Source organism: Rhipicephalus sanguineus, chromosome 11 (assembly GCF_013339695.2).
Source record: "Rhipicephalus sanguineus isolate Rsan-2018 chromosome 11, BIME_Rsan_1.4, whole genome shotgun sequence".
In the NCBI taxonomy this organism is placed as follows: Eukaryota; Metazoa; Arthropoda; class Arachnida; order Ixodida; family Ixodidae; genus Rhipicephalus; species Rhipicephalus sanguineus.
Window position 1 is genome coordinate 87313709 of NC_051186.1, and position 27430 is coordinate 87341138.

Genomic DNA, 27430 nt, shown 5'->3' on the forward strand with positions numbered 1-27430 from the left:
TCTGAATAGTTCTGGTAAGATCGAGCATTTTTTCATCTGTAGAAGTTATTTGTATTGTGCTAAAACAATCAAAACGGTATAGTCACACTTTAGTGTTGCTACGAGCACAAGGGAATACTGACTAAATGAAACTTACAGTGTCGTTGTGCCGTCTAGAAATTGACGTGACGCCGCTTCTGAATTTGCTCACGTGAGCTTGTGGCCTGGACACCTGACAGCGGAGACTTCCGGCGAAACCTGCACTTTCTTTCAGTTACGCAGAAACGGGAGATTTTTATCTCTGCTGCCTCGGCTGACGACGCCAGCGAGTTCGCAGGTGATATAAGGTCTGAGGTTTGGTTGCTGCCGCATGTCACTCTAGACATCGCAAGAGGCAGCATGAAGCAACTGGCGGTGTTGGCGCTCTTCTGTGCCGTTGCGGGTGAGTCGTGACAGCGTGTTTCGGGAGCTGCACTGTGACGTAGAAGCCTGGAAGCTAACGGTTTCCCCCGTGGTTAAGTGCGCTTAAACTCTGAGTTTTGGTGACGGTGAGGCTCAACAACTTTGTGACTTAGTCTGTGCGTATGTTCCCATAGCAGTGGCCACGAAAGCGCTTCATTTAATATCACAGAAAGGCGTAGACCAAAGCTGCGGCTTGGTCGTGTATTTATTTCCATGTTACACGACCTACGTGATTGTATACGACTCGGGGCAGGGAGTGAACGCCACGTTCTGAAAGGGTAGGAAACATTCTTCAGCAACTGTGTGATTACCAAGCATGGCCGAGAAGTCGTCCTTTCGAATGAAAGCAAACATTCAGGAAGCGGAAGAGATGATGAACAATCATCACAGAGTCCGCTGCCAATAAACGGCACGTACATATGCAAAGGATGAACGTGTGAAAGAGGTCGCTGTATGAAAGAAAACTGTGGCTTTCTTCTTCGTGCTGGATAAGTGGTCTTCCAAAATTGAGCAGGAACTTCTGTCACTACACTAAACAACAGGATTTGCGAAAACGCCAACTGAGCGCTATAATTTGCTAGTCGCGGGGGCTTTCCAGCGAAAATATGCCCAGAAACTTAGATTCTTTTTCTGCGAAGCCTAGCAAATCAGTTTATCCTGTTGATGGTCTACCATCAACAGGATTCGCTGACTGGCTGCCGCTCGCACTCTGAACTCTAGACTTCGCGTGCGCGGGAAAATGAAATGAGCGCCTGCGCTTTTCTCTGCACAGTGGTGCATAGCAAGTTAAGAAATAAATCCAGCCGACCGGGCAGTACCCCTGGTTCAAAACTGGTGGTCCAGTGAATCTGTACGAACTGCCGTACCACAGCTAAAGTCACGGTGGAACCCTATACCGTATCACGGATTGGAAACAAAATTCAGTTTGCTCGCCGTCGTCGCGCTTCGCTTCGCATATATGGGGGCCATGACGTATTTCGAAATGGCCAATAAAAAACGCTTTACGAGCGCTTTTCCTAACAGTATTCTGTATTCCGTGATACTGTATAGACCCGCTGGTTTCGCAACTATTTAAGTAGATCTTTAATGAACGAAAACCAATCAGCGAATTTTTTTTAAGGTCGAGGCTGGCCGTGTGTCGTAAAGAATTATCATCATCATGAACCAGCACGTGCAATCTTCGTCCTCCTCTGCTTCCTCTTCTGCTTTGATACCAGAAGACGTGCGCCGATTTGTCCAGCGACAGGTGCAAAAACTTGGTGCACGAGAGAACGAATACAGAGAGAGCGAAAGAGAGAAATAGAAAGAAAGAGAAAGCGAGAATTTCTTGGCAGAAGAATCTTTTTTCTCGAGGCGAGATTCGAACTCGCGTACCCACTATGCGAAGGCGAGCATGCTAACCACTCGGCTATCCAGGCACGCTGGCAGAGGAGCGCTTAGCCTTGTATAGTGTAGTTCTGCAAGGTGGTCGGAAAGGAAAGTGAGGGTGTGGAGGAGAGATGTGAGGAGTAGGTGGAGGGAAAGGAGGATGGGAGAGCGAGTGGAGATAGAGAGACAGAGAGAGGGATAGATACAAAGAAATAGAAGCAGAGAAAAGCATAGAAGGCGAGTGACCGGCTACAGAGAGAGAGAGAGAAAAAGACACACATCGAAAGAAAGAGAAAGAAAGGGAAACAAAGAGCGAAATAGTTAGAAAGCAGAAGACAAACAGAGGAAAACGAGAAGCCAGGATAGAACGAGAGAAAGAGATTGAAAGGAACATGCACAAAAAAGATGATAGAAAAAGAGAGAGAAAACGTAGCCATGTATAGTACAGTAGAGCAAGTATAGTTTGTCGTGTGGCGTAGAAAAACTGTCATCTTCACGAACCGGCACGCGCTCTCTTCATTATCTTCTTCATCTTCCCAAGTGCGGTGGTCAAGGTTTGGCGCACAGTCGCGATGTTAATGTATGTGTACTTAAAGGCGTTGTTATTTATTCAGGTCACTATATCAGGTACTAAGGATGCACTTTCCCGGTGCCGAAAGACATCGTAACTCAAGTCTTATTATTGCGCCAATATCTTGATTGAATCGAACTAAGAAATACTTAGAGTCGCACGAATGCGGCAAACCAGCTTATCGGCAACAAGTTATGCACAATACGGCCGCATATGCAGATTCATCGCTGAAAACAGCGCCATCACTGAAAAACCTAGCAACGGAACTGTATAGAGATATGTGTCGAGATGACAGCAAGATGCGTTGTCGCCTTAGCGGTATTCAATACATTTCCTTTTTTCTGACATGAATTGAAATTTCATTCGTGTAGCCGGCGTGGACTTCGAGACTTACTGCAGGCCTACACATGACCGTGGTCCCTGCAAGGCTTACCTCATCAGGTGGTGGTTCAACGTGAAGAGCGGACAGTGCGAACAGTTCATCTTCGGTGGTTGTCAAGGAAACAAGAACAACTACATGACCAGGAGCGATTGCGAAACAAGCTGCCTCAGGAGACAGCTTAGTAAGTGACAGTGTCACTTCACATTCTTAAGTCCATATAACTTTACGGGATCCACCAAAAGCATGATTGTCCCCCGCACTCTTGCCTCCTTACAACTCGATTCTAACGCGCAAAACGCGGTTTTACACCGAGCTACGTCGGCGAGATACCACGCAGACCGAAACGAAGAATTGTCACGCCAACAATAACCACAGGACGTCACTTTAATACCAGCGAAGGCAGAGCATTGTAGAAGCGCTGACTAATACTGCTGTACGATGATGTGAGGAACGGGGTTACAGCCCACAAGCGCACAGAAACTTCCGAAATATTCAGAATAAAAATGCTAGGTGTTCTTCACTATCGCTTCAGCGACGTTACGGCGCTAGTTGTGTTTTACTGTGTGCAAGACAAACACATTTTAAGCAAATTTCTTTGTTGCAATGTGGTTTTATGTAGGCTAATCACAATTATACCATGCCAGGGGTAAGGATCTAAGCTGCGCATACGTGGCCGGTGCCCCTGGGAGGCTGGTAATGTCCAAGTGGTTGTATAGTGTTGTGGTATTCAAATTCCAGATTTATGCATGTGCGCCAGATTGCAGTGGCAGTACCTCTGGGTGTAGCCAAGCGCAGCGCTGCCAACATGGCAGCCTTATCCGCAGCGCTGTCAACGTGACAGCCTTGGCCGATCATGCTCCGGGACAAGCATAACCATTTTCTCGCTATCTGCCGCCCAACTTGGACCATTTAGCAGAAATATGCACCCGACTGAACCCCGCGCAAGAATTCCAAACCAATACACAGTAGGGCTCGTCACGTTCGAGATGGCGGTCGCTCTCTTTATCAGCTTTTTAAGAGCAACTTATATTGCACTCTATGATGCCTTCGACGGTATATGACTTTCTTAATACTCACTGATTTATTTTATGTACATTCCTTGAGCCCCCATGAAAGGTCTGCTATTCCCATCAATGCTCGGCATGGCTTCTAAACATCGTATGTACAGCGCAACAACAACAGGAAGGAAAACAGAGATAGGAAAGCGCGCTGACTTTCGACCGAATTTATTCAACGGGATAAATTGAGTTGAAAGTCAGCGCTCTTCCCTATCTACGTTTTCATCCCCATATTTGTTTCTATGTACCTATAATAGTGAGCAAGAACAGGCTCGGCCAAATCAAGCTTTTTTTTTTTTGCTTCTAAATATGATCAGAAGACTGGACATGTAAGAATGCATTCAGGTTTTTCAAGATAAAACAGCCTAACAAGTGCGAATTACTGCCTTTTGAGCAAGCCAAAGGGACAGATTCAGCAAGGGTTACGAAATGCGCAAGCATGCAAATGGGACTATAATTTTTCCTAGCAAGTAGACAGTCGTCCTTTAAGCACGATGTATAACATATCGAAATATACTTGAGAGCGCTGGTCTCTACACTAGGCTGCAGGGAGTTGCATACACGCATCACTCCTTGCTCTCCTCCTTCTAATAAATTTCTCTCTCTTGAAATATTAGCGTCTACGTGTACAGGTTATTCTAGTGCTTTCCGTAAACCTACCCTGCCGAAACGAGGGGGGTGGTCTCGCCTGAAGAAGACAAACATTCCGAGGCGTGTTTTCTCTGACCTCTAGGGATGTTGGAGGTTTCCGCTGGGATGAACTGCATCTTACTACATTTGCTACGTGTTATATTCCTACTAAAACTGCAAGCGATCGCTTTGACAGCATATGTAGGACTGAACATTCTCCCAGTCCTTACTGAACTTAAGACACTGTCGTCCTCCCAGTAAAACTTACGTATGTATAAGAGATCGTTAGCTAAAGCATAATGTATGTGGCCTTACGTACCACACCAGCACGTTGATTATCTAGAACGCCGGTGTGGCTTTAAGGGAATACTTGCGCGCAGGTACGGTTTTTAATTGTGCGTCCAAGTTAGACTGCAGGTATGCTTTTGTAATCAGTCAATATCAGCATCTCGCAAGCATCGCTAAAACATGCAACGTGCAACCGAGAGCACATGAGCGCAGCACCGGAGCTTAGAAGCTACTAATGTATTTTTAGTCCATTTTACTGCGATTAACCACCGAAAATTCTTTCTGGTGCTTTGATTCCCACGTCTCGAGATCTCTATGTTCGAGAGACAATCGTTTAAGCATTCAAAGAAAGTAATCTGACTTTACTTTCTGTAGCTAGATATACGAGCGTTTCTATTTCTACGCTAGTTCGAGTACCCGATCACGTGACAAATGTAAAGCGAACCTAATGTAGGAATCAGGGGTCTGAGAGTGGCCCTTTCACTGACTGCAGGCCTGTGTCAAAGGGTAGGTGTGGAGGTGGTGGTGGTCTGAGGGTACGTGCCCTCCCCCCCCCCCCCCCGAAATTTTAGTAGAGGTGGATTTTTTACCAAAAACTACTAATGAAAAGAATTCGGCAGATCCCACCCATTCTGGGAGTCGACACCATGCGAAGCAGAAGGCGATTATTGGTCTGCACCGATTTCTTTTATTGCTTCGAGCCAAGCGTTGCGAGTTGGACCCACTTCTTTGTGCATTTTGAGTAGTTATCGGTATATCGTGGGTGTTTGGTTTGCTAAGCAATGCTTTGCATTTACTAGGTGTTTTTGTCGAATAGTCAAGCCCTTCAGCAAGTTACTCCCTCCCCCCCCTCCCCAAAAAAAAAAGATTCATGGCTACGGGCCCGATTCACTGTCTCGGTAAACTTGTGATTAACTGTGAGCGATCTTTTTTTCTGCTCACACGATGTATTGATCTCACCCTCCACCCCCCGAAATCTTTCTGCACCAAACTTGATTTTACAGCGAAAGCTGTTACGATATCTTAAAGGGACACTAAAGAGCAACAATGAATCGGTTTAGATTGATAAATTGTACTCTGAGAACTCTACTGCCGTTAATTTCACCATCACACGTTCGAGAATAGAGGAGGAAATGAAGTTCAAATAGTCATTTTTGAATTTCGCGCCGATATCTCCACGCGTGACATCACGGATTTCAAATTGTATTTATCGTATTTTGATGCGATTGGCTCAACAAAATTTCCTCAGACTTGGGGTATGTTAGGTCTAGGGCCCCTTCAGTGGACAATTTACTTCATTTTTACCAATTATGAAGTACGTAGGCCCTAGTAGGCGCCGTCAAAATATGTGACGTCATGGCGAATGGTGCGGAAAGTTCAAGGTGGCGTCGCCACCCACATTTTCTTTTTGCGCGTTTTCTCGCCTACTAAGCGCCTCCTCGCGGCAAGCGTGCTCTTTTTAGTATCGTGAAACAGTACTTTACTAGGCATCGCTCGTGTAAAAGCCGCTGCCGACGGTCACTTTTTTTTCCTTTGATGAGGCATCTAAGGCTTTCACCTTTAAAAAACTCACAGCGACCCTTATGTATTTACGTAAGACGACCCGAAGGCGACCTCCTCTTCTTTTTATTCTCAATCGTGTATATTCAGTCTGTTTTCCAGTTTCCGATGCCCGCAAGGCCAATGCTTCCAGCGGTGTTTAAGCATGACTACAAGACTCTGAATGCGTAACAGGGCTTCACAACACAATGACAATTCTGCGGAAACCAAAGACGCAGATTATGCAGGTGTCACGAAATTCGGAAGCATGCAACCGGCACCAGAAAATTGTGCTATCGGAAGTGGAAAATCTTTCTTCAGATGCTGTATTTATAATGTTACTGAGCGTGAAGTACAACTTCACAGTATTTCAGCGTTCCTCATGAGCGTTGTCCACCCAAAACGAGGTAGATGTTCTTCCCTGAAGACACGTATACTACTAAGATATCCTTGCCTAATCTTGCAGATTCACTGGAAGCGTCCGCTGTTGTGAACCAGCGCCCGCTCCGGAATTTGACGAAACACAGGCCGAACGTGACGTCGGATTATTCCGCCATCAGTCTCAATGGTGAGTGGTGGAGTTGACGCTCGTCTTTGATTTTTTTTTTGTACTTTGTACGGGCAGCTCCTAAAAAGAATCATTGGCCAGGTTGGGGGGGGGGGGGGGGGGGAGGAGTATCGAGGCACGCACGGCTGCAGCCAATCCAGTGTAAAAAATGCGTTTGTTACCCCTAAAAAAACTCCAAGCGAACGCTTTGTTATATTACAGAGGAAACAGGCACCTCCCAGACCTAATTAAACCAAGGTAATGTCATGCTCACGGTAATACCTTACTTCTATCCGATAGCTTGTTAGTTAAGAAATAAAAAACGCGGTTTTACACGCGAAAACCGCAGAGTGATTATGTTGGGCGCAATCGGGACGGGAGGGGGGATTGAGGTGAACACAACTTTGGTTTCTGCTGTGGGCTTTCTGGGGGTAATGCAGTATGAAGTTTTTAACACATTCATGTCTATAATCCTGGACTGTAAACAATGACGGGACATTCTCGACTAAGTGAAGGTTTGTGGCAGACTTGGCATCCCCCTTAGGTGATTGGTGACTTAGGTGACGTGGCATCCCCCTTAGGCTGCCAGGACCGGAAGCTAGCATAAACGTCTTTGTGGGCATTCGCTGCCTCACGTTGTTCGGTCTGGGACATGCCGCTGCTTCGCATGGGGATCTGCGAGAAATATGTCTGGTTGGCGACATCGGCTGCCGTGGTGGTCGGTCGCGGCCCTATTGGCACTTGTCGCCGGTGGGCGACATTGACTGTGCCCTACAAGCGTAGGTGTCGCATACGAGTGCTCCGTTGCATGTAAGATAATAATAATCACAATAATATTTGGGGGCATTGCGTCCCAAAACCAGGATATGATTATGAGAGACGCCGTACTGGAGGGCTCCCGATATTTCGGCCATCTGGCGTTCTTTAACATGCAATGACATCGCACAATACACGGCCTCTACCATTTCGCCTCCACCGAAATGCGACCGCCGCGGCCGGGATCGCACCAACGACCTTCGGTTCAGCAGCCGAGCGCCGTAGCCACTGATCCACGGTTGCGGACGTTGCATGTAAGAGAATGAGATTGTTGTCTGTGGCGTCGTTCTAGGGATCGCAATCGATTGCATTGCACCGGTGTTGTGGTTTGCTGTGGGTCCGCGGAAAGGAGGCAAGACTACGTGCCGCAGTGCGACGCATCGTGCGTAAATATTTCTACCGCAAATATTTCTCGAGTCCGTCAAGAACGAGCTGAGTTGCCAGGATTTGTTGAACACATCAAGCGCTCGCTCTCTTTTCTCGTCCCGACGAGGGCGCTGGAAGCTGCACCGGGAGGGATCGCACCGGGGAAATAGTTACGTCAACACGCGCGTCGCCACCTTACTGCGCGCATGATGATATGGGGTCGCTCTTTCCCATTGTGACTCCTACGGGCGATAGCGTGGCTACTATACAGACTATGGAGCTACAGCGCAGACGGTTAATATATAGTATGGAGTGCAGCACCGGCACGTGTTGGCGCCTGCGATGAGCGTCCTGCGATGTATTTCACTGAAATGTTATAAAAGTAGAATTGCCGTAACGTAGTTCTCGGCGTAGATTACCCGCGTTAGGTATTCCTTTCGTGCCGTGTCCGTGTCATGACGTGTATGGCCTAACCCCATTAAGGGAACGGGGAGTAGAATACGAACTGGTTTGCTAGCCCGAGGTTTTTTTTCTATTTCGCCATTGCCTACTTTTGGAGATGAACGTCTGTCTATTTGCATTTTTTTGCGAGGTAGTGCGAGGTAGTGTTTTTGCGAGGTAGTCTTCCGTTCCAAGATCTGTGTCCGCGAGGCTCAGCTTTTCTCTCCTTGGGTGTGATCCTGCAACCACCGCAATTAGAGTTCCCACACGTGGGCGTCGCTCAAATGTCAAGCGCATAAGAAGTGACTATAACCGGCAGTGCAGCTTTCTCTTGTGTAATTGTGTGTGACGTTATGGAGAGATAAGCCATCGCTACGAAGCCGCGTGTTTGTATTACGGTGCACGACCACGTCAACGTGTTTTTATCGCAATTATAAAAAAAACTGCGAAAGACATGCGCGAAATACCCTTATTTAGAAAGGCTGATTCTCGAGAGAGCGCCTCATGTCGAATAAGGTTTCGAGTATAACGAGCCTTTTATTCTGAGTCGCTCTGAAGTTGTCTCCCCCGCGCTACTGCTATTATAAACAATATATTGGAGAATATATGTCAGAGTAAAGGAGGAGGTTACAAGGCACGTTTTCAGTTTCGATGAACTTGTTTAGTTAAGAAGCCCAGGTCTTCTTTTCAAGGCTGCCAAGGCCATCTAATATTTTTGTTTGCCATTAAGCCAAAATTTCTGATTTTTTGAACTACGAACTGCTATGGAATATAAACGTTCAGTATGTAGTTGTCCCAACGAAATGAAGGTGTGCTTGATATAATTTTTTTAATAAGTAGTACTAGGTTTCTAAGAGCATCTGAAAAGCGGGCAGTGCGCTAGCATAGTGCGACGCCACACGAAACCCCACTTGCGCGGATATGTCATACTGGCTCGATCGCCCGTGGCAGCCACCTGGCTTTCGTTCTTTTCCGATGCCTATCCTTTAAGGCATAGCCGCAATCGCGGGGAAGTTGGAATCATTGATTAAGCGGTGACTGTAGTAGCCGACAAAGAGAAAGACCTGTTGTGGCACACTGTGGCGTCGGCGAGATGAGTGGCGTAGCCAACTATTACGCGACAAAAATTATAGCGGAACCAAAAGGCATAGGACGAGCCGGCGGAATGTTAAAGGCCGGGGGGGGGGGGGGGGGTTATTTGGTAGTGAACGAAAACTCGAATCTCTCAGATTATATGAAGGGTGCACTTGCACGGTTGGAGGCGTTTGCACTGGTAGGGCCGTTTGATCGGTACATTACGGTACGTGTGTATTCACAGACGTCAGCACGCTTGACACGAACGCTCCGCAGTGTGACCTGAAACGGTTTGATTGACGACACCACCGTGTACCTTTGGGTTCTGTTGCCCAGATGTTACCAATACATGCCGAAATACTATCCAAGGCATCGCCGCAATCGCACGGAAGTCGCAATCATTAATCAAGCGGTACCTGTAGTAGCCGAAAAAAGTGGAAGACCTGTTGTGGCACACTGTGATGTCAACGAGATGAAGGGGGTAGCTAACTTTGATGCGACAAAAATGATCGCGGAACCGACAGGCAGAGGACGAGTCGGCAGAGTGTGAAAGGGCGGGGTTATTTAGTAGTGAACTAAAGCTCGAATATCTCAGAATATGAAAGGGCGGCGCTTGCACGGGTAGGGGCGTTTGATCAGTACGGCTTGCATGCATGTACAGCCGTGCTCATGCTTAATACGAACACCCCGCAGCGTGGCCTGAAACGGTTTGATTGACGCCGCGCAGCTTTGCGTTCTGCCGCCCAGATGCTACCAGTACATGCCGGCATACTATCCAAACATACCCAGTTATTATATCGGTAAGAGCGCCCAGCACTTCGCGGCTGGCGTCAGTCAAACCAGTCCAGGCCATGCTGCGGAGCGGCCACTCTGGGCTCGTGTTAAGCGTGCTGACGTTTGTATGTATGTATGTATGTATGTATGTATGTATGTATGTATGTATGTATGTATGTATGTATGTATGTATGTATGTATGTATGTATGTATGTATGTATGTATGTATGTTTATTCGTGTGTGCGCGCACACGCGTGTGTAGGTGCATACGGCGTGAAAAGACCACTAGATTTAAGAAAACTGGATTTCCCAGCAGTTAGTCTTTACTCAGTCGAGCTGCATTGTACGTGTTCTTAGCGTGTTTTAGTACAGGCCGAAAATCTAAATTCAAGCTGCCTGCCGAAGCAGCGGGAATGTTGAGTTCTTTCTTGTGTCTCGTAGTCTGAGAACTTATGACCGTGACTCTGCCTATCACGGCCCTATGTACCTATCGTAATGCCACAAGCACAAGCACTGCAAACCCACAAAAGACCAAGGTCCTTGCAAGGCACATATGCCGAGGTGGCGGTTCAACATGAAGAGCGGTCAATGCGAGAAGTTCATCTACGGCGGCTGCCAAGGAAACAAGAACAACTACGAGACTAGGCAACAATGCGAAACAAGCTGCCTCAGGCGATTCACTAAGTGATGGTGTCAGTCTACGCTGCTACGTTGGTGTTCCTGTAGCTCTGTAGCGTACTAATCGCCCTTCGCTTCAGTACCTGTGAACCAGTAAAGTCCACACACCAAGGCGGGTTTTCAACAGCGTCATAACGTCGCACGCGATATAGAAAAAGTCTAGAACCACTTTTCTAAGTAATAAAAAATGAACTATGTTGCCTCACACATCGACTGCCACAAATATTTCTCGAACCCTTCAAGAACAAGCCGAGTTATCGGATTTCAAATCAAGAGCTCGACAAAACTTCGTCTGCGCGGGAATGTTCATGGTCAAACGTAAATGAAAGACGCCGAGCAAGTACAAGAAGAAATTTGAAATAAAAGACGTTTCGGCTCCCGTACGGGGGCCTTGTTCATAATGGAATCCAATCCAATCCAATCCGACATTTGTTGCGCACATTAAGCGTTTTCTCTCTTCTATCGTCCCCACTAGCGTGGTGGAGGCCACACAGGGCGGAATAGCACGAGGGAAAAAGGTTGCGTAATCGCTCGTTATCACCTTCCGCGCGCGCGATGAAACGCGATAGCTCTTTCTCGTTGTGATACCTGTGGGCGCTAGTGAGGCTACTTTGTAGTGTTAGCAGACTATGGAGCTCAGCGCCGGATCGCGGTTGCACCTGCGATGAGTTCCCTGCTGTGCATTCGGCTGAAATGTTATTAGAATAGAATTGTCGTACCGTAGTTCTCGGAGTAGATCATGGAGGAAGGAAAAACTGAGAGGCCCTATCGTATCCCAATGCATTGCAAAAAGTGTGGCGGAAGTAACGTCAGATTTACGGGGCAAACAAACCGGTATGGGGCCAACAAAACAGCAGACGCCCCGCGGTGTGCTCTCCGCGGTGGTTTGCTTCTGCTCGAATCTGTAGTCCCGGCGTAAACTTAACGCGTATTGGGCGGTTCGCACGCAGTAAAATGTTGCAAGCAGACGTTTACCGGGCTGTTCGTGCGTGGCAGGCCCAAGCGCTGCGTGCTGAAATTCTTCGTGGAGCGTTTTTGTGCAACAGTACAGAAAGTACCAGTACGTGCCGTCAAGGGCGTCCGCAGAAATTTTTCCAGGGGGGTGCATCCATAGGGGGGGGGGGGTGTTCACTGCCGTGACTTGACCAGCAAGGTTAGTCAATAATATGAAATAACGTGCAAAGTTGGCTGGCAGTCCTGAAGGCCGTTTCACACGGATATGCAGACTTTTTGTGTGCTAACCAACGTGTGCAGCTTATTGCTACTGCATAGAAAGATATTATCCGAAATTTCAGGGGGGGGGGGCAGCCGCCCCCCCTTGCACCCCCCTCCGGACGCCCATGCGTGCCGTATTCAAAAACATTCAGGCCCTGCCTCATCGTATTCGAACTCACCCAGCAGTGACTTATGCGTTCTGCTGGGCGTTAGGCCTTTCTTTTCCTTTCTCGTAGCCCGATTTTCAGACCTATTGCCCGATTAGTGGTTCTTTGTTCGTGGATATGGAGTAAGCCTAGTAGCTGTTCGGCGCTACGCCAACATATAGTTGACGTAACTTCACGTCGAAAAGAGGACACCGCTGTATTGTATACGCGATCGTTCACGTAAAGTTTGTAATTCCAGTGCGCACACAGCACAAGCACGCAGCGAGCGCACACCGCACAATACGTACATCACGTAGTCCGATAACAACAACAAAAGTTTATTGCCCTTTCGTTTGAACGACACAGCCTCTAAAACGTATGATGCCTTCAGCGCATGGTATATACGGCGCGTCAGATGCCAAAAACAAAATTTCGAGTGTGTTCCGAGTTGACAGAATGAGTTACAAGCAACCACATCCGAGAGTTTCGCACGCAAATACCATGCCTTAGTGATCAGTAATGAAGCGAACGTATAGACCAGAACACACAGAATTCCATGCGCATCGCCATATTTGCATCGCGCGTCGCGCCGTCTATCGCACACGCGACGAAACAACATGCGCGGGGCTGCCACGCCAGCAGACGCTACACAGAGCAAACGTGAAACTCACGAAACTCAGCCCGTCGGAGGGCGTGTTTCGCGTCTTTTCTAGCCTGGAAATTTTCGCTGATTTTACTGGAACATCAAGAACATCTTGCTCATGCAAGTCCGCAATGTATACAGTACGTGCTGAGTGGGCTGCGGAAGCAACCTCGTCAGATACGTACGCTGTTACATTTGTAAAAAAAAACGTTCTCGCTGTAGTACACGTGAATTGTAATTGCAGTGCAGCTCGCGAAAGAGTGAAACGATGTTTTGTTGCGCCATATTACAAGTTGTGCACAAAGTTTTGTGGAATGTGATCATTTCAGCATGCATCGCGTGATAATTAGTGTACGCTTTACGGGTAGTTACGCGGAACGTAATTTTTGTTTCACGAGCGCTCTTACAATAATGCGTCTTGCTCACAAAAGCGTGCTATCAGAGAGTATAACCTGCAGTATCGTTCAGCGATCCCTTTTGGAAGCTACCTGCGCGATTTTATTCTTGTAATGATGATGCTTTACAAGCGAAACTGTGGTACTCTTAGTTAAGCCGGTTAGCTACGCCTGCGACGTAAAGGACACTGGCGCGAGTACTGTTTACTTACGTGCCAATATATGTATTATGCGCAGCTGGATGCCTCGTGTCCAAATAAATTTGGGCACATCAAACACTCCAATGAAAGCACGAAATTCTGACCAGCTGTTGAGGAGCACCGTGCCATTTATTACCTTTTGAAGACGAAACCTCGAAGGCGTGGATGCCATCAAATCACTAAAGCTTAATACTACGTTGAAAGTGGCAAAGCATGCTGATTGCTTGGGCTTGAAAGCACTACCTTGCACTAAACTTTCGTCAAAGGAAACGCTCAAAGGTATGAAGTGCACCCCCACACAAAGCTCGCGCCTGCCTTCAACCCAGCTGCGTGTCACGCAAATTAGGTTCGCATAATGAAATAGGTGGGCATCACATTGCAGAATACACGCAATTAGTGTACTTACTCGCGCATTTTCACTCGGCTCCTAGTTTTTTTTTGCTTGAATCGCAGTTATCCGCTCGCGGCGAAGCTGAAAACACCACACCGGTACTATTTCCGTGGCGCGTCGTAATCGTCGCAGACAACGCTAATATCCTCTTGTTGCGCTGCTTGTTTTGGCATCCAAAGACGACGCAGTACTGCCCAGACGAGCTCTTACACGCTGAAGCGGCGTGAACGGGTACTTTTTCGCACTTTAAAGCCTCAGAACTGCAGCTTGCCCTGTTTACTTGGTGCAGCCCGCGCGCGCCTTGGCAGCCCGGTCAGCCCGGCGTCTGGGTGCGAGAGTATCCGCTCGGCTCGCCAGCAGCCTGGGTGCGAGACAGGCGTGCTCTGGTGTATACGTACACATGAAAAGTGACACCCGGTACTGTCCACAGTGCACGCGATTTGCACAGGGTATACGCAACAGCTGGGCATTGCGTAGCTTTCCTAAATAACACACACAAAGAGCAGCATGCGTGAATCGACTACACCGCTTGCACGGCGAAAAACAAAGAAACAAACAAAAAAAGGCTGGAAAGTTTCGCGATGCGCGCATGCACTTGCAATCGTCGTGACGGAAATCGCGAAATGTTTCGCTGCGCCTTCGCTAGGAGGCGATGCGGGTGTTTGCGATGTGGAGGCTTCACGAATGTGACGTCAGGGCCTCTCCTTAGGATTCCTTCCTCCATGGTGTAGATTATCCGGTTTAGGTACTCTTTACGCGCCGTGCCCCTTGTCATGCCGTGTAGGGTATAACCTATTAAGGGACCGAGGAGTAGAATACGAACGGGTTTGCTAGGCTGAGGTTTTTTCATTCGGAGGGAGGGGGGGAGGGGTGCGCAAATTTCCTCCTGCCTAGTCGGTAGTCGGAAACAATTTCGTGGAAAGTACATAATCGAACTTTGCAGACTTTGACCTCGTTCGGAGCCTGGCTATCCGCGACAGCGCGGTACGTGAAATCGCGCTATCCAGTGGGCCTCCTCGTTAGGATTACATCCCAGCGGGTTAACTGAGCCGTCTAGATGGCCTGGGAACCACGAGGTGTAGTACTCTCCTTCGCTGCTCACCCGAGTCCTTTCAGCTGCTTTGTGCACAATTATGTTCATCTGTACAGACACGATCGGCGTCCACCGCGGTGGTATAGCCTTACGGTGCTTGGATACTGACCCGAAGGTCGCGGGTTCGATCCCGGTCGCAGCGGTCGCATTTCGATAGAGGCGAAAATGTACAGGCCCGTGTAGTACTTAGATTAGGTGCACGTAAAGAACAAAAAATCGTCGAAATTTCCGGAGCCCTCCACTACGGCGTCTCTCATAATCATGTCGTGATTTTGGGGCGCAAAACCCCAGAAAGCAATATTATTACAGGCACCAGGGCGGCCGGAAATGATCTAACTGGCGGGCGCGAGTAGGAGCAGAGGCGTAGCTAAAAATCTTTTTCGAGGGTGGCGGTGCGGTATCACTCATATTTTGTGCATGCCTGTGCGTGCGTTTTTATGTGTACGTGTATATAAACATGTGGAAAATTGAGAAAAAAACGGCGAAGTAATGAATGCGGTAGCAACAAATTGGAATGTAACGCAAAGAACGGGAACCAGCTCGAAATTTCCAGCGCGTCGCGCGAGCGCAAAGGACGCACGAAAAGAATACCCAGGACGAGCGTGAACAATCATGCGTCACAGCTCGACACTTGAAGCGCGCTGCTCACACATAAAGCAGGACGCACGAAACGAACGAACAGGTACATGCAGGACGGGCGCGAACTAACTCTCACAGTTGTTACTTATTTCTCTTTGAACAGCGCGCTCCTTTCACAAACGCGGCCGCTGCAGCGAGCGACGTGACCTTCGTACGCTCTGTGACTTCAGCGCGGACATCGCGGGGAAAGCACAAGATAACATGCCGGCATCTACTAGTAACATCTAGGCAACAGAACCCAAAGCTGCGCGGCGCTGGCGTCAATCAAACCGTTTCAGGCCATGCTGCGGTGTGTTCATGTTAAGGTTGCGCACGGCTGTACATACATACATGCCGTAAAGTACCGATCAAACGTTCCTACCTGTGCAAGCGCCGCCCTCTCATGATCTGAAAAATTCTGTTTTTATTCACTACTAAATAAGCCCCACCCTCCCCTCGCCTTTTCACATTCTGCCGACTCGTCCTATGCTTTTCGGTTCCGCGATAATTTTTGTCGCATAAGAGTTAGCTACGCTCCTCGTCTCGCCAACGTCACAGTGTACCGCAGCAGGTCTTGCTCTTTTTCGGCTACTACAGGGACCGTTTGATCAATGCTTTCAACGTCCGCCCGATTGCGGCGATGCCTTTAATGATAAACATCAGCAAAGAACAAAAGGCCAGATGGCTGCCATGGACGAACGCGCCGGTATGACAGGATTACACCTTACGGAAGAAGCTTTGGGCCTCGCGGATACCGATCTTGAATAGAAAAGCAGGTACTAAGTCGCAAAAATGCAAATAGACAGAGGTCCAACTCCACAAAAATGCTAATTGCAAATTTTCCCGTTCCTTAGCTTCAGAGAGGTGTCTCTCATGAAGTAAAAAATCCGCAACCTCCGAGACCAAGTCTCAGCAACTGAACTCTACGCTTTCTTGCAACATTGAGACATGAACAAACCTGGTGCTAAACTCGACGTGGATACAGACTGAACGCAACCGTACACTCTGCATCTCGTGAATGGGGAGTCTATTTTGCATTCGAGCACTTACATTTACATGCATGTTAGCTAATCAACCCGACGGGGCTAAGGAACCCGCGAAGCACATAAGAAAGGAATGCCCGAGAAATGTATTTTGGTTTTCGCTTGCACGTGTACACAATCCGAAGTTTTCCATAACAGCGTGCCTGATAATCAAGTGTGCGCTTGTGTCACGTGAAGCTCTCTTGTGCTTTCATCTGCCTATTGGGCAAGTACCGCAAGTTATGACACTGACAACAAGGATTCCTCATTTGAAATTACGTAGGGGCCCAAGCACTTCATGTTTTTCTAGTCACTTAGTCAAGGTACTTTTCTATGCAAATGAAAACATTCAATTGAAATCTGCCTAAAGCCAGTACGTTTACTATATGAGCAGCATCGGTGCATAGCACAGATTCTGGGTTTTTTTGCGCGGCAGGCCAATGAATGTTTCTTTGTGTTGGAGCCTATCACACAATGTGCCCTGAAGTAGAAGACAAGGATCAACTTACCAGCGGAATATTCCGACGTCACCTTCTGGCTGTACTCGGTCTCGTTCCAGAACTCGGGGTGATGCACCTCAGCCGACACTTCGCGTGCACGTGCAAGGCAGAGCAAACACGTTCTAAGGCCACAGGCCAAAGCGCTGATATGATATAATAGTCATCGAGGGTTGTTTTTGCGCACGGTAAGACTACATTTGTATATGAACATTGAAGATTTCCCGCAGACAACTTTGACGTCCTGATCGTTTATATGCGAACTTCTTCGAACACCTGCGAAACTCCGATCGAAGCCTTTTGCGGCCGCTCCGCCGGCTTCCCGGTGGTACTGTTGTTACGATGCTCGGCTGCTAACAGGATAGTAGCTGTTTCGAACCTTTCTTCGGTAGTCGTATTTGGATGGAGACGAAATGCTAGGGGCTCATGCAGTTAGATATAGGTGCACGTTAAAGAGCGCCAGGTGACGGAATTTCCAGAACCCTCCACTACAGCGCGCCGCATAATCATATGGCGCTTTTGGAACATAAACCCGAGATATTATTATGCGCTTGTGTCCTGTGTTCAATCTTTCTCCGTCCCGTTTTTTGCGCTCTTCCCCACAGTATCATTATCATTATTATTATTATTGTTATTATTATTATTATTATTATTATTATAATTATTATTATTATTATTATTATTATTATTATTATTATTATTATTATTATTATTATGCTTCCAATCCACGCCGCAAACGCTAGGTACCTCACCACCGGCGAAATGTCTCTCTCTTCATGAATCTATTGAAGAATACTATTAAAATGAAGCACTCGCAATGAAGCATCCAAGTCATAAGATAAAGCAGAGCGCTAAGCTGACAGAACATAGAAGGAGAGGAAGGCAGGACGAGTGCTCTTCCCGTCTTTCTTGCTCTCGGCTTTTATGACCATAAACCAACTACTCCAGAAAAGCCTACTATTTAGCATTGGCGTAATTAAGCCAAGAAAACGTTTTTATTGCAATAGTAATTATATGGACAGTCTCGGCTGGCTTTTGCCGTCGACGTCGCCGCCGTCATGCTGCGTATATATATAAGTATATATATATATATATATATATATATATATATATATATATATATATATATATATATATATATATATATATATATATATATAGCAAATTCAAACCAGTTCAGGCCATGCTGCGGAGAGGAGCGCTCGTGTTAAAGGCCAACTCCGGCGATTTTTTGGCCATGTCAAAGTAATGGTGCTTTTATGTTCCTGAGACGCTCCTGTTACGGGCCCGATAGCAGAAATACTCGGCAAATTGGAGAATAATTTTAAATAAGCAAGAAAGCGCAACACCGAAACCGAAACCCAACCGAGTGTACTGTCTACGTATGACGTAGACGTTGTTACGAACGAACCGGAAGTCGTGCAAGGCATGCCGGTCACGCCGGCGCGGAGTATGAAAACTGTGACAGCCTGGACGACCAGCGAAGCGCCGGCCAAACCAACGCAGTCCGTCGCCTTGTGCACAGCAGACGCTCGCTGTAGCGGCCTAAACGCCGAAGTTAGCGGTGCCCTCGGCTGCGTCACTTCCGCCGCCTTGCCAGCACTGACGTCACAGACGCAATGTTGCCAATAATTGTGGGAAGCCAGGACGGCGTTTGCAGACAATCTTTAAAATTCATTTGCAAACAATCTGCGCATGTCTCAAGCCTGTAATTTGGCATAAATGACGGAAACGTGCAAAGGAACGTACCCAGCGAATTTCACTGAGATCCATCGACCTCGAAAAATCGCCGGAGTTGGCCTTTAAGCGTGCTGACAGATGTATGTATGTATGTATGTATGTATGTATGTATGTATGTATGTATGTATGTATGTATGTATGTATGTATGTATGTATGTATGTATGTATGTATGTATGCATGTATGTATGTATGTATGTATGTATGTATGTATGTATGTATGTATTGTGAGCGTAACATATCATCATCGTTTGTGCAACTTCCTCATCTGTATATATCATCATCATTGTAGAACAGCTCGAGCTAGACTCGAATAAAGCGGTGCCTCACAAGTGGTGGACGGTGCTTTTCGATCCCCAAGTCCTCTCGCACGTTCTCACTGGAGCTCCGCTCGGGTCGTCGCGTCATACCACCTGCCATGCCCGCTCACGAAGATCCTGCCTCGTCCAACGCCGCCGGTCCAAACCAACCTCCGCCACCCGCTCCAGCCATCAACAGCCGGCAGCGTGATCCGCCAGTGTTTTCTGGTCTACGCGGGGATGACGTCGAAGAATGGCTACAAAACTACGACCTCGACAGCGACTTGAACAGGTGGGACAACTCACAGAAGTTGCGGAACGTCCCCTTCTACCTTTCTGATGTCGCAAAAACCTGGTTTTGGAACCATCAACCAGATCTTCCCGACTGGGACACGTTCACTCAGCAGCTTCGTCATATTTTCGGTGCCCCCACACTTCGCTCTGAGGCAGCGAAGAAGAAGCTGGCTGAACGCATTCAACTGCCCCGCGAATCATACACCTCGTACATTGAGGACGTTCTTGCATTGTGCAAGCGCGTAAACTCCGCCATGTCCCAGACCGAACAAATACGCCATATTATCAAAGGCATAAACACCATCGCCTTCAACGCCCTTGCTCCACAAAATCCTGCCACCACCCAGGATGTCATCACCATTTGCCAGCGACTTGAGGAACTCCAGTCTCTTCGCCTTTGCTACGACACCTCGGACATTCGTCTTCCTGCGGCCCTCGACTTACGTACGCTGATCCGCGACATCGTTCGTGAAGAGCTTCACGGGCGTTACTCTTCCTGCGCTCCGGAATCTCCTCTGCCTTCTGCTCCAAGCAACTTGCGGGACATCATTAGGCAAGAGATAGCGTCCGCGTCACGTCTAACGTGTTCCGACGGTCCCTGCACTCGTCAGGTGCCAACGTACGCCGACGTTGCGGCACTCCCGGCAGCCACCACCGTCTCTGTGCCTACACCTGGAGACCACGCACCTGTGGCTTCGTTGACACCGCCGATGCGTGTCCAGCAGTACTACACCACTCCGCGTCCTCTTCGACCCATCTGTTACTACTGTGGCTATCGAGGACACATCTCCCGGTTTTGCCAAAGGCGACAACAGGACGAGCAACGCGGCTACGCTCCCGAGGAACGCCCAGGCATCCGTCCAACCACGAGCTACCAACGGGTGCCCTACCGCCCTTCCCTTCGCCGTTCACCCTCTCCTCCTTACTATGCTGATATGCCTGTGAATTCCCGTGAGTCTCGCCGCAGGTCACCTTCTCCACGCCGCCGTTCAGTGTCGCCTCTGCGACCTGCCTCCCATGTCACGAACGCCCACTCGGAAAACTCCCCGATGCAGTTTTAGGAGGGGAAACTGCATCCACCGGACAGCCACCAATTCCTCCAGAGCGCCCGTCGAACTTGTTAGTCGTGTTAGTTGAAGGTGTACGCGTCGAAGCTCTCGTGGACACTGGCGCTGCCATTTCCATTATTCGCGCTGACTTTTGTGCTCGCCTCCGAAAAGTGACCACGCCTTACTGCGGCCCATCTCTCCGTGCAGCGACGAACGCCGTCATTCATCCGCTCGCACAGTGTACGGTTCGTGTTCTTATAGATGGTATTCGTCACCACATTGTCTTTGCGGTATTTCGTGAGTGCACCCACGAACTCATTTTGGGGTGGGATTTTTTGTCGTCAGCGTCCGCTTCCATATCTTGTCGTCAGCGCCTAATACACCTGAACGCCACGGATGACTCTCTCCCTCAGCACGAAGAGCGCATTCGCCTCGTCACCGCTTCAGACTACGTTCTTTGGCCATCCAAAGAAGAAATTATAAGTGTTAATTCCAGCAACATTGTGGATGGCGACGTGCTCATTTTACCTTACGGCCACACCCTATGTCGAGGTATTCTGATTATTCCTGGCCTTATTCGCTTCACCGACGGGTCTGCCTTCATTACTGCGTTAAATCACACACCTGATCCCAAGATGTTGCCCCGTGGATCAACAGTCACTTGCGCCGTTGACACTCATCCGGTTGCGATTGTTGCCCTTCCGACTGTTCTACCAGAGTCAAGCTCGCCGCCACTTCATGCCTCTTCCACACCTCTGTCGGCCACCATAAGCCCTGACCTGACACCTGCCCAGAGACAAGATTTGCTTGCCCTGTTGAATCGACACCGTTCTTTGTTCGACGTGAATTCGCCCGTCCTCAGCATGACTACCGCCGCTACTCATCGCATCCAGACGGACGGCTCCCGTATTATTCACCGGCGCCCATATCGCGTGTCTCTGGCAGAGCGCAAAATCATCGAGGAAAACGTCTCAGACATGCTTCGACGAAGCATCATACGTCCTTCCTCGAGCCCCTGGTCCTCCCCAGTTGTTCTGGTACAGAAAAAAGACGGAACAGTGCGTTTTTGCGTCGATTACCGTGCGCTGAACAAAATAACGCGCAAAGATGTTTACCCCCTGCCACGGATCGACGACGCACTGGATTCATTACATGGCGCCGAGTATTTTTCTAGCCTTGATCTTCGATCCGGCTACTGGCAAATACCGATGTCCGAATCTGACAAAGAGAAGACCGCTTTTTCCACTCCAGATGGGCTGTACGAATTTAATGTGATGCCTTTTGGACTTTGTAATGCGCCCGCTACCTTCGAACGCATGATTGACAGTGTACTGCGTGGTCTAAAATGGAAAAGCTGTTTGTGCTATCTTGACGACATAGTCGTTTTTTCGTCCACGTTTTCGCAGCATCTGCAATGTCTTGAAGAAGTCCTCGCTTGCCTTGCAAAAGCTGGCCTCCAGCTAAATACAAAAAAATGCACCTTCGCAAGCAAGACCATCAATGTTCTAGGGCACTTAGTCAGCAAAGAAGGGATTCGCCCGGACCCTGAGAAGCTTGTCGCCGTTCTCGACTTTCCCCGTCCGCTGCGTCAAAAATATCTCCGCAGTTTTCTCGGCTTGGCATCTTACTTCCGGCGCTTCATACGTGACTTCGCAGAGCTTGCGTCTCCACTCCATCAACTACTCGCAAGCAACGCGCCCTTCGTTTGGTCCGAAGACTGTGAAAGTGCGTTCCTGGCATTGAAGCAAGCCCTTACATCCGACCCGGTACTGTGCCACTTCGATCCAGGCGCGCCCACCATCCTTCACACTGACGCTAGCAGTCATGGTCTTGGTGCCATTCTCCTGCAACGTGACACCACCTCGCGAGAACGAGTCATTGCTTATGCCAGTCGTGCTCTCACCGCGGCAGAGAAGAATTACACCATCACCGAGCAGGAGTGCCTAGCTGTTGTTTGGGCAGTACAAAAATTTCGCCCATATCTCCATGGCCGCCAGTTCACAGTCGTTACTGACCACAACGCACTGTGCTGGCTTTCGTCGCTAAAAAACTTATCGGGCCGCCTTGGTCGCTGGGTGCTTCGCTTGCAGGAGTACGATTTCGACGTCGCCTATAGATCCGGAAAGAAGCATCAAGACGCTGATGCTCTATCTCGCTACCCACTGCCCAGCCATGATATCTCTACATCGCCTCCTGCCACTGAAAGTGCTTTACCCATCGCAGCACTCGGTTGGCTAAGATCTGGCAGCCCATCCGTACTTGTGTCGCACCAACGCACCGACCCATACTGCCGCACTATTTTGGAGCGCATCGAAGGTTCTTCTGCTCCTCCGAACGCCCGACTTCGTCGACAGCTTAACCAGTTCAAGCTTCACGGTGGTGTTCTCCACCGCTATGTTTACCACGTCGACGGCAACAAATGGGTACCAATCATACCACGTTCTCTACAACGTGAGGTTCTTCAAGCATTTCACGATGATCCCACAGCCGGTCATCTAGGCTATCATAAAACCTATGACAAAATACGATGCCGCTGCACCTGGCCTGGCCTCTCTTCAGCCGTTGCCAAATATGTTGCTTCCTGCATCCATTGTCAAAGCCGCAAACGACCCACGACTGCTCCTCCTGGCCTCCTGCAACCTCTTCCTTGTCCCGCTTTGCCTTTCGACGTCGTCGGCATAGACTTGAACGGCCCCCTACCAGTGACATCGAATGGGAATCGTTGGATTGTGACGGCTGTTGACCATCTAACCCGCTACGCGGAAACAGCCTCGCTACAATCTGGGGCTGCCACTGAAGTCGCCGATTTTTTTCTGCGCAGCATATATTTACGCCACGGAGCTCCACGCGTACTGCTCAGTGACCGCGGCAAAGTCTTCCTTTCCTCTATTCTTGACGAGGTTCTGCGCGCCGCCAACACCATTCACAAGACAACTTCTGCTTACCATCCGCAGACCAACGGCTTTACGGAACGCTTTCATCGCACCCTCTCTGATATGATTGCAATGTACATCGACCCCGACCACTCGAACTGGGACGCAATCCTGCCGTTCGTCACGTTCGCTCATAACACGGCTACGCAACGCACTACTGGCTTTTCTCCCTTTTTCCTAGTCCACGGCCGCTCGCCGAATTTCGCTTTGGACGTCTCATTCCTTTCGGCTCCCGCACCCTCCGCAGGTCCCTTATCCGAAGTCTTTTTGTCTCGCCTCGCACACTGCCGTCATCGGGCCCGAATCAACACCGGCATCTCCCAGGAAGCTCGCAAGTCTCGCTACGACTCCACTCACCGTGCTGTGACTTTTTCCCCTGGAGACGAAGTTCTTCTATGGACTCCGCTGCGCGTTCCTGGCTTGTCCGAAAAATTCATGAGGCGCTTTCTTGGACCTTACACGGTCGTTGAGCAAACCTCCCCAGTTAATTACCGTATTTCACCTCTTACAACTCCTTCCGATCACCGTTGCCGGGGGACAGAAATAGTGCATGTTTCTCGTTTAAAGCCGTATACCCGACGCCTTACGTAATACTGTCACGCGGCCAGGCGGCCGCTTCCAGCGCGAGGGGGAATTAGTGTGAGCGTAACAAATCAGTGACTCTTCTTTGTCACCTCGACATATCATCATCGTTTGTGCAACTTCCTCATCTGTATATATCATCATCATTGTAGAACAGCTCGAGCTAGACTCGAATAAAGCGGTGCCTCACAGTATGTATGTATGTATGTATGTATGTATGTATGTATGTATGTATGTATGTATGTATGTATGTATGTATGTATGTATGTATGTATGTATGTATGTATGTATGTATGTATGCGTATTTGTGTGTACACGCGCACGCGTGTGATGTGCAGTCGTCGTGAAATGACAACTAGATTTAGGAAAACTAGATTTCCCAGCAGTTTGTGTCTTTATTCAATCGAACTCCACTGTATGTGTTAGCGAGTTTTGGTATAAATCTAAATTCAAGGCTGCCTGCCAGAGCAGCGGGAATATTGATTTTTTTTAAATTTCTTAGCGCACCTTTGCCACTTTGAGCGTTTCTATCTACGTATCCATATCTCTATCTCTCTATGTATGTAGCCGCCTGCGTCTGGGTACTCTCATGATCGCCTCCTAAACATGGTGTAGACCGAAATTGCCATGTATCGGTAAGAGGATTTCACGAATATGACTGTCTGGTCATGCCATGAATAACGTGAAAATTATGCCGCGTACGTCGTCAAACCCATTCCTCCAGACACGTGTGGCACATAGCCGTTTACCACAGGCCGCGGTGTAAGGTTATGCGCCACATGTGATTGACAGTTTATATCTACCCAGGAACGGCGAGAATAAAGATTCGTAGTTTAAATGCGAGAACGTTAAGAAAACCCGACGTCGGCAGCGTTGACCCGACGAATAGAAAGAATAAAAATCAGGAACCCTGCAGGAATCGAACCCAAGCATTCTGCCTGGGTTCGTATGTATGGAAAAGGATCATGAGCTTCTCAGATTTATGCGGAATTGTGCTTAGTTTATGGACATGAAGCGATGAGTCAAGGAAACGTAATAAAATCTGTCCAGACTTCACACATGGCTCCACAAATGTGCGCGACGAAGAGCGGAATGAAAGGGCCAGTATCCAGACTAATGAAAATGTTCAAACAGTGGACCGGGCATTGCGATTACATCGACGACTGACAGTCGCCTATCGGATGAATTTCCTCTTGTCAGCCGCACACCGATTTGCACGATTGTAACTGAAAAGCCCAAATAACGTAGTGTGTGCAAGGTGGGTACCAAAAATGCTTACCGACCAATTCAAACAGCAAAGAATTCATGGGCGGTAAGCTTCTATGCAGAGGGACTAAAGGAACTGGTGCAGCGGTACGAAAAGTGCCTAGAATTTAACGCTGACTATGTAGAAAATTGAAGTAGCCTTGTGCTAAACTAAACCGCGAAAAGTGACTTTTACTAACAAATATTTATTTTGGGGGGACCAAACGGTCCTTAGGTCTCCAATAACCCTCGTATATATCGTATTGCGCAAGCACATGTTCTTTCCGCAGCCGGCGTGGACTTTGAGACTTACTGTAAACCCACAAAAGAGATCGGTCCCTGCAAGGCCGGCATCCCGAGGTGGTGGTTCAACGTGAAGAGCGGTCAGTGCGAGAAATTCCTCTACGGCGGCTGCAGAGGAAACAAGAACAACTACGTGAACATGCAGGAATGCGAAAAAAGCTGCCTCAGACGACTCAGTAAGTGACGGTATCAGTCCAAGACCTGAGGGGTTTATACGTGCAGCGCACTCATCTACTTCGGCACCGTTACCTTTTAAGCACTAGAGGCCACCGAGCCAAAGCACTTTTTCTAGTGACGTAAATACGTTTTCGAGCGATACCGCGAACTCACAAAGAATGCTTGAGCGAAACGGAATCCTGGCGCGTCCTTAGGGCGTCCCTCGTAAAGGCAGATAGCAACTAATACGACAATTATTCTTAGCTATCCCTTGCCGCAATTCAAGATGCGTCGAGTGGCATTCAAGATGCGTCGATTGGCGCTCTGACAAGCGTGAATTCAGCTACCTCGCAGAAGGTGACTTGAACGTAATTGTCGAAGTCGGCACGGTCCGGATGGAGGGCAAAGTCAAATGAACATCACACAAGCACTGACTGACACCTGCTTTTATTTATATCGAACAGGTTGTATATACACAAAAATAGGGTCACCTGACGCGTACATTTCGAGAATGGGGGTCCTTTGATTATGCAATTCCAGAAACGCGCTTCTTTATCATGCAAGGAGATGGGGGTCTGGCTTGCGCTAGGGCCTGGGTTGACGTGCGTTTTGTATAGCTTCAATAATATCTCACCTAATTGGTAGTTTATTCATTAGTGTTTTAAAACAAAGGTGCGCAGAGGAACAGTTTATAATGTGCAGCCAGGCTCGAGCTCGTTGACTTCTGGACAGGGGTGTGGCGCATCTGAGACGCGCGATAAGGCAGCGCGTTCCGTCTGCTCAAGGTACTTTTTACCGCATGATAGTTGGATGCCATAAAGTGCTCCTATTGAGCATTACCATAATTCCTTCTTGTGCTTGATAGCACATGTGGCTTCGAACACCTCTTTCTGTCGATGAACGAGTTTGCACATCTTGCTTAATGAATTGTTTGCGTGAAAGGTGACTCGCAGGCCATATCTCTTATCTTCCTCTATTAATCCATGCCCAATTCGGTGAACGAAAGCTTTTGACAGCGGAGATGTTTGAACCGACCGTTAGTCCGTGTAGAGGTAAAAGAAAACTATCATCATCATGAACCGGCACGCGCTCCCTTCTTCCTCTTCTTCATGCTCTCTGCCTCGCTCCCAGAACACGTGCTTTCATTTGTCCGGCGTGAGACACAATAACCCTGATGACCGAAACAACGAGTACAGAGAGTGAAAACAAGAGAGAAATGAAAAGGTAGAAAGGAGCAGAAAGAGAGCAATTCTCTGCGAGGCGGCATTCGAACCCGCGTACCGATGACGCGAAGGCGAGCGTCGTGACCACTTGGCTGTCCAGGCACACTAGCAGAGCATAGCCTCGTATAGTAGAGTATAGCGAAGGGATGGGGAAAGGATAGGGAGGAAGAGGCGGTGAAGGATGGAAAGGAGAGGGGGAGAGTAAATCATAGCATAAGAAGAGAGATAACCGGAGAAATAGAGAGAAAGAAAGGGAGGAAATAATGAAGCGGAAAGATAGAGAGACAGGCAAAGGATGATTGAGAGATGAAGAAATAAAGAGCGAGAGACAAAAACATGGAGAGGAAGAGGAAAGGAGAAATAGAAGCAGAGAGAGAACGAAAGGTCAGAAAGAAAAATAAAAAAAAGGAATAG

The 27430-nt window shown here is 48.4% G+C and overlaps 1 protein-coding gene across 1 annotated transcript in view; it reads left to right on the top strand.

The window, feature by feature from the left end:
* Positions 1–375: 375 nt before the first annotated feature.
* The window catches only part of LOC119375216 (kunitz-type serine protease inhibitor 6), a 32448-nt gene continuing 5393 nt past the window's right edge, over positions 376–27430 (top strand). Inside the window, exons 1-2 of the mRNA XM_049411198.1 lie at positions 376–421; positions 25625–25813. Of these exons, the coding sequence (XP_049267155.1) occupies positions 379–421; positions 25625–25813 (232 nt within the window). The 5' untranslated portion in view covers positions 376–378. The remainder of the gene's footprint in view (positions 422–25624; positions 25814–27430) is intronic.